At 50.4% G+C, this 8,019-nt stretch overlaps 1 protein-coding gene across 1 annotated transcript; it reads left to right on the top strand.

The window, feature by feature from the left end:
* The first annotated feature begins 1,387 nt into the window (after window positions 1-1,387).
* Window positions 1,388-2,575, top strand: LOC127343979 (protein STRICTOSIDINE SYNTHASE-LIKE 10-like). Its single transcript, XM_051370198.2, has one exon. It carries the CDS (start codon window positions 1,418-1,420, stop codon window positions 2,447-2,449), a length of 1,032 nt encoding a protein of 343 aa, XP_051226158.1. The 5' UTR covers window positions 1,388-1,417; the 3' UTR covers window positions 2,450-2,575.
* The last annotated feature ends 5,444 nt before the right edge of the window (window positions 2,576-8,019 follow it).

The raw sequence follows: 8,019 nt of genomic DNA, 5'->3' as shown, positions 1-8,019 counted from the left end.
CCTTGGGTAAGACGGTGGAGGTGGCCCTCTTCTTCGCCGGAGAGGGTTGGCCTGCGGTTGGTGGTGGTGGATCTATCGATCTATCACCGCGTTCCGGCGGCAAGATGGAGATGCTTGGAAGCCGGCGACGGAGTCGCCGGTGGAGGGTTGGAGTGGCCAGCCCAGGATGGTCGCCGACGTGGGGGTCCGACCTGAATAAAGGCGGTGGTCCTAGGGTCTCTCTTGCGTGAAGAGGAAGACCTACCGGAGGCCTGGACTCGTGATCTAGCCGGAGTGTTGAGTTCCGGAAGGCTCCGCCGGCGAATGTAACAGTGCTTTTTGCCTGGAGTTCGCTGGATCGGTGGTATTCGGTCGTGCGCACCCATGCTTTTATTCCGACCGATTGGTTCTGGAGGGAGCGGCGCGAAGCTCTTTTTCTGTGTTGACATCAAGTGAGTATGGATCCATGATGAAAGTCGGAAGAAGAGAGGTTCATGAAGGCCGGAGGGGAGGACTAGCTAAGGGAGGTTCAAGTCTCCGCGTTGTTGAGGGACTTGCTTGGTGTTCCGGGCTTCACAGCAGCGGTATGAAAGTGGGGGCGACAACACAGGTGAAGTTCAGAGTCCTATCTTTCAGGGTGAAAACCTAAGGTCTGGCCTTAACTGGTTGTGCCTGGCAATGACCTTATTGAAGGCATTGTTTTGAGAGCGGGGACTATCTTCAGGGTGAAAACCTAAGATCGTTGATCGGGCGACGATAGTGTTCGCGCACTGTTCCCTTCTTGGAGGCGTCGTTTTTGGAGATTCTGTATTTCAGGTGTTGTCTTGGCGGTGGATGTATTGCTGTTGTTAGGCCCGAGATACGAGACTTTTGTTTCTTAGTTTTTTTTTTTTTTTTAGCTGTGTGCATCTGTAGTGCTATTAGGGTGGTGCGTTGTTGCAGAGGCTGGGTGTAATTGGTATCGTTTTGATATTAATATATTCCCTTTATCGAAAAAAAAATGCCAATCAGCTCTTTGTGTGGCTGCGAACTGAATCGAGAGCTACTACACGGAGCGGGAGCTGGGCGTCGGCAGCTCGCCGTGTTCCCTCGCGGAGTCACGGTGGCGCTCGGAATCATTGCACTTCAAGCAAAGTCGTGCAGAAATCACTACTCCAAGAGTAGATAGTTCTCCATCAGTAGTACGTACTTCTCTTCAACTCGGAATCTGTTTCTCTTCCAAAGCATACGAACCGAGTCGACCTCTGGCGTGTTATGCGTGTTTCATGCACCGACTCGGAACGGTAGATCTCTCGACCAGTAGTATATAAGTGCAGCCACTCACCGTGTACTCTTCACAAATCATCGAGCTAGATAATCAGTCCACCACATACGAAAGAACCAAATACGAGCAAGCCAACGACGCGAAGTTGATCGATCGAAGAAGCAATAAGCAAATATGGGTTGCGGGATGAGCCGCCTTGCCAAGGCCACGATCGCCCTGGTGATCCTGGTCATGCTTTTCCTGCCCGCCGCTATGGCGGCCGCCAGCTTCGACGCCACCCGGAGCCAGCACCTGCCGCTGCCGCGCGGGACCGTCCGCGGGCCGGAGAGCGTCGCCTTTGACGGACAGGGCCAGGGCCCCTACAGCGGCGTCTCCGACGGCCGCGTCCTCAAGTGGAACGGCGACAAGCTCGGATGGACGACCTACACGCACGGCCCCGGCTACGACAGCAAGATGTGCACGGCCACCAAGTTCCGCCCGGAGACAGCGACGGAGAGCCAATGTGGCCGCCCGCTCGGCCTTCGGTTCGACCAGAAGACGGGAGACCTGTACATCGCCGACGCGTACAAGGGTCTCATGAGGGTTGGCCCAGGCGGCGGGGAGGCGACGGTGCTGGTCAACAATGTCGATGGCATACCTCTAAGCTTCACCAACGGGGTTGACGTCGACCAAACTACCGGCCAGGTCTACTTCACGGACAGCTCTATGAACTACAGCAGGGCGCAACACGAGATGGTGACGAGAACTGGGGACTCCACGGGGCGCCTCATGAGGTATGACCCGCGAACCTCAGATGTCACGGTGCTCCAGACAGACATGACCTACCCTAATGGCGTCGCCGTCAGCACCGACCGTACACACCTTGTGGTTGCATCGACCGGTCCTTGCAAGCTACTAAGGCACTGGATCAAAGGTCCCAACACTGGAAGATCCGAGCCTTTTGCCGACCTCCCGGGGTATCCTGATAATGTGAGACCTAGCAACAAGGGAGGTTATTGGGTGGCTTTACACCGTGAGAAAAATGAACTTCCTTTCGGCCGGGATAGCCATTTGCTCGCTGTGAGGGTCGGCTCCAACGGGAAGATACTAGAAGAGATGAGAGGTCCCAAGAGTGTGAGACCGACGGAGATAATGGAGAGGAACAACGGCAAAATCTACATGGGTTCCGTGGAGCTACCTTATGTCAGTGTAGTTAAACGCAAATAGAGATAGGTTGATTCAACATAGCTTTTTGTTTCTTATATTTTATTCTTCCGTGTAATTTTCCAGTTCATTTTCTCTTGGTGTAATTGACACATATTATCAGCAAATTATTTATGTTAATTTCTTTCATTTTCATGTCTAAAAAAGATAATTTATATCAAGCTGCTTTTACCATGCTACCCTTCTTGTGGATAAACGACCTTTGAAAAGCAAAGCAAAAAATACTCCCTATTCTGGGTTCTCTAGCTGTACGAGAAAATTCACTGTTCGACTGGTAGTTATTGAACTAATATAACATAGGCTGACAATTTATTGCTCTAAAAAAATCTTTTTAAATTAATATAATATACACTGACGATTTATTGCTTTAAAAAGATTTTTTTGAATTTTATAGACGATGTTAAAACAAGGTGTCTTAATTACTCGACCGGCAAGTAACAATAGGAGACAGGACATGCCATGCCAGAGTCGGGACAAGTCCCTTCAGCCTTACCATTGTGTTGGATAAAAAAGTTCCACCCATTGCATTTATATGTGTTTATATAATTTTTAGCTCCCACATACATATTCATACTCAAGTTTTCAGGATGTGAAGTAAACATTGTTTTCTCATCCCGCATATTGATGCGAAGTCAAAGATGGTGAATAAGTGACTGGATAATTTATTGCTTGAGAGACAATATATATAGAGATGTTTCTTGTGATAAATATGACGCCGATGATCATTCTGTATCAGGTAGCTCGATTATTGCCTAATAGGTGTCTTATTTGTATTTTCTTTGTACAAGCAGTTCTAGCAAAGTCCAAAAACTGATTTAGCTCCATAGTACGTAAAGACTGAAGCTTGAAATGCCATGTTAACTTAACTGAAGCGAGACAAACCGTATGCATGGATTGATGCAGAGACTGGGGTCATCCCCTTATTGAAAAAACTGAAGCTAGACGGCCACCATCCGGTACAGCTAGGAGCGCAAAATATATGAAGAAACCAGGCACAACTAAAACACCTACCAGCTGGTGACATGGTTCATCGCAAGACTCAACATACCCAACCACCATAACAAGCGATTCTCTAGCTAATAAGACCCAAAATATATGAACAAACAAATTATCCAAATCAAGAACTCACACATATGAAGATAATATGCAAGGCAGATGGGTAGGCCATGTAAACGTACAGAGAATCAGCCAACGCAGAGTTACAGGTTTTCCCACAGCTTGTAACTTGGGGAAGCATATCAGCTCTAAACTGAACTTGTCCCTGTCACTAAAGTTGTTCAAATGTATGCAATATGCAAATCTGAACTCTGACGATAGAATTTATCAGGGTAGAGCCAGACTCGAAATTGCAAAAGTTGACGCGATCTCTCCGGGCCGGTCTCCGATGTTTTAGACATGCAGGTACAAAAACAAGCATCAACTTTATCTTGATCTACCTGCTTTGAACCTTGGAATGACCTGCCAAAGCATGACAGAGTGAATTAGTGATGACCGTTTTAGTACCACGTCAACTGAAGCAGTCCAATACATCTGCTTCTGTAACTTGTGATACATATACTGCAATTGCAACATTTGACATGTGGTGCGAGTTCAGTTCACAAGGTTAATTAACACCATCGGACATGCAAAAGCGATTATCAACTCTTTGGGCGACAGAAGATTTATCAGGGGCCGACATTCAGACATCATCTACTGATCATTTCAACCTCTTCTCAGAGGAGAATTCAGAAATTGGATCAGAATTGCGAGAGCAAACTCTACAGTTATTTAGAAAAAGTGGGAACACATAACTAAGATAGTGTATGGTGTCATCAAATTTCGACCGAAATCTCGCCCAAATATTGCTGTGATCCTCTCCGAATGGAAACCCTAGGGCCGCATACCGGTCCCTCGCTAGAGCAGTCCTCGCTGAAGCAACCCTCGCCAGAGCGGCCCTCACCGGAGTGGCCCGTGTCTGGTTCTAGATTCGTTTGCATCACGGAGGAAGAGGAATCAGACGATGATGATAGGGAGGTTGCGGAGGCCGTGGCGTGTGTCTTGGAGAGGAACCTAACGTGACGTCGATCGGCCGTGCGTCGGGTCTCTCTCAGACTAAGGTTGTGGCGGATTTCTGGGAGAAGATCGGGTTTCCAACGGCCGGAGTCGAGGCCGTGGGAACGCTCTGCGGAGCCGGAGGTAAGGTTTTTGTCTTGTAGGTCGGAGATACGGGCTAGGTCCAATACAAGAGACACCCCCCTACATGAGTATCCAATACAACAGTCATGCATATCTAAATATCCATATGAGCGTTGCTAGCGACTCTACCAACGGATAAAAATGTGTTGCGTTTTTGGGCGTTGCAAGGGTACAATGCAACGAATATAGATGCGTTAGTAACCCATGGGATAATCGTTGTAAAATCGCTACAGATTTAGGGCAACAAGTGTATGCGTTTGATCGCTATATGAATTGAAAATTCTATTTAAAAAGTATTATATTTCACCAGCTTGTCAGCATCTTCTTTAGCTGTGAGCCAGTAAAACCCAAGCCGAAAAGCTTTTGCAACGAGTGACCATTGGATTCCTGGTAGCGATTTCCGGCACCTACGCTGAGGGCTTGTTCCCGTGGTTATTGACGGATGCCATTGGGCTTCGTCGCCGCTGGCTAGCGTTTCCGGCTAATGGTGTTCCAGCTCGTGAAAGGTCAAATGAGCAAGCCGGAAAATATAAAACCAGCACTTGCTTTCATATAAACGAAACATGCAAATAACATTCAAACGGATAGTAGGATAAGTATTTTCCGCCCATGCATAAGTGTTTCGTCCCTAGCTACTTAAGAATTTAAGTTATCTTACAAACCCACTCCGGGGCCAAAATAATACATCAGTTTGACTGTTTAAACAGGTTTTTCACTCGGAGGATTGCTCCTCATCAGAAGCTACGTAGGCGGAGCCGTCGCCGGAGCCAATGCCGGAGTTGCCATCGGAGCCTCCCTCGGATTGATCAGCGCTCGATCCGGAGCCCTCCGTGTCGCCCTCCTCAGCACCTTCCTGTTCGTCTTCCGCGCGAGAGAAGCCCTTGGGGAGATCGTACTTATTGTACCAGAACGAGTGGTTAACTCGTCCAACAAAGAGTCGATCAAACCCTTGGGTCTCCGCGAGAATGGCTCTCATGTTGGTGCCCTTGGGAGTATCGCGCGCAACATCCGAAAACCTCATGGTTGGGAAGTGCGCTTTGCAGGTGGCCAAAACGAGGGAAGCGACTCCGCGAGCAGAAGATTCTTGCCAATCCTTGATGAGCTTGGACATGGTGTCGATCACCGTGGTCTTGGCCCTCTTCAGGGACAATGACTTGGCGACTCCACGACACGCCTCGCAGAGGTCGTCAATCGAGGTCCGCGCTTCATCATATGCTTCAGTCCTCTTGAGGGTCGAATCCTTGGTCCATTCAAAGCCAAGACTCGCTACGAAAATGATGATCAGTTCTTCCGCGGACAAAGCAAAGTGTGAGGAAGTCGGAGCTAAACAGGAACTGTTGGGGGGATGACCCCCGGTATGCCAAAGGCATGCCAAACCGGATGGTTTGAGCCATCAGGATACCGGTTAAATGTTCATACCGGAGCATAAGATGGGCGTTTGGCTGAACAGGGCTAAGCCGGTATCCTCAGGGGAGGTATACCGGAACCGGATAGAAAAGGTACCGGGCCACCGGAAAGAAGAGCATGTCGGCAAGACTGGTCAAAGATCCTCTCCAGAGCTAGAAGACAAAGATGAGCTAAGCAAAGTAGCTTTAAACGAAGGGCTGACGATAAAGAGGAGGATGACGAAGAAAGAAGCCGGAGGACGTCAGCCTCCCTGATTAAAGAAGACCCCGGTGTCATCTATGATTAAAGTAGCTTTGTAAAGTAGCTTTGTAAAGTAGTTTGTCTAGTCAAAGATGCCATTAGGGTTTCTTGCACTGTAAGCCACCCTCTCCCCTATATAAGGAGGGGGGGTAGCCCTCCTTACGGGCGACACACGCACGAAGTAGCAAGGCACGAAGCACAAACCTGTAACCTGTGAGAATCAATGAAGAATGTGATCTAGAAGCGAGTTCTTCCTTGTGTCTTTCTTCTTCAACCTCTGGCCCTGGCCAAGTTCTTGAGGAAACCATCCGGAAGTTCGTCCCATCGGATCACAAACCCTCCCCCGAATCCTCTAGCGTCTATTCGGCCCCAATCTAAGCCATCCTATGGCATCTGCTCGTTCACCACGACGACAGTTGGCGCCCACCGTGGGGCATGAAGTGGCGCTTGCTGGAGTTCACATTCGGGCGGGCATCCTCGACGTCGCCGGTCAGCGTACGGTCTCCGCGTTGGTGCAGCGCATCTACGCCATGGACTTCATCAACGACAACGCGGGCTGCTTCGCCAACGGCGGCATCTTCCCCAAGAACGGCCGCATCATCGAGTTTGGCAGCCACCGCGTCTACTTCGGCACCGTCCCCGTGCGCCAGCGCCTCTCGCCGGTGCTGGTGGCACCGGACCCGCCAAGATGGCTCTGTGCTGGCCGCGCCGCCGGCAGCGTCGAGGTAATGATGACCGGCGTGGTTGGTGCAGGAAAAGAAGCTGTGGGTGAAGGTGCTGGTCGTGCGGCTTCGACCCGTGCGGCCAAGCCACCGCTGGAGCGCGGCGCAGGTGCTGCGGGAGCATCATCCGCACCACCGGAGACACCGCTCCAAGCGGCGATGAACGTCCTCGCCACCCCCATCGCGCAGAACATCGACCCGGCAGCGGCTCAGGCGGAGCTGGAGGTGCAGCGCCAGAAGATACTCGAGAGCGGCAAGGACGTCGTCAGGGTGCAACGCGAGCTGAACCTAACCGTACGTGAGTATAACGCTGCCCATGGCTTTGCTTCTGTTAGCGCGCATGCTGCTAGGATACCGGAGAACCGGCTAAAAGCTCGCAACCTAGATCAGGATTTGCGCAAAGAGATTCATGCCGGCAAAAGTACCTCTGCATCTGTTAGCATCGTGGAAAAACCTAAGTACAGTAGCCCGGATAAAACTATAAAAGCTGCTAAAGCTGCGGTAGAGTTATGCGAGTCGCTTTCCGGAGATGCTTTGGCGAAACAACAAGAGCGTGTTAGGGAGCTGCTGGAAACTATTGAGCAGCAGAATGCTGAGCAGCTGGCTAAGCTAAACAAGGCCACGGCCTCGAAATCCGCGCGTTCAACAAAGAATGCCGGGAGCAAGTCCCATGGGCAGGCATCGTCCCCCCATCCGGACAGAAGAAAAGAGAAAGAGATGAACGCACAGCAGATGACTGTGTACGATCTGGTTCTTGCCGGAAAACAACAAGCCGGGCAACATGATGCCGGTAGAAAAAGCCAAGGGGCAGAACGAGGCTACGCCAGAGGAGGCTATGCCGGAAACAATCATGCCGGTAGATACGAAACCGGGCAAAATTATCGAGCTGCAAGGGCAGCGTATGATGAGGAGGAAATAGATCCCCCGAGGTACCGGCAGGCAAGGGCCGCGGTACCGGAATGTTATGATGAAGCTGATTCTGCAAGACCGGCAGCTTTCCAGAACGCATTGGGAGAACGCCTGGGAGAG

This window comes from Lolium perenne, chromosome 3 (genome assembly GCF_019359855.2).
Source record: "Lolium perenne isolate Kyuss_39 chromosome 3, Kyuss_2.0, whole genome shotgun sequence".
Taxonomy (NCBI): domain Eukaryota; kingdom Viridiplantae; phylum Streptophyta; class Magnoliopsida; order Poales; family Poaceae; genus Lolium; species Lolium perenne.
This window is presented reverse-complemented; position numbering and strand designations above follow the sequence as displayed.

Bases quoted from the DNA above. Each gene is read 5' to 3' on its own strand.
- LOC127343979 (XM_051370198.2), top strand. From the start codon at position 1,418: ATGGGTTGCGGGATGAGCCGCCTTGCCAAGGCCACGATCGCCCTGGTG.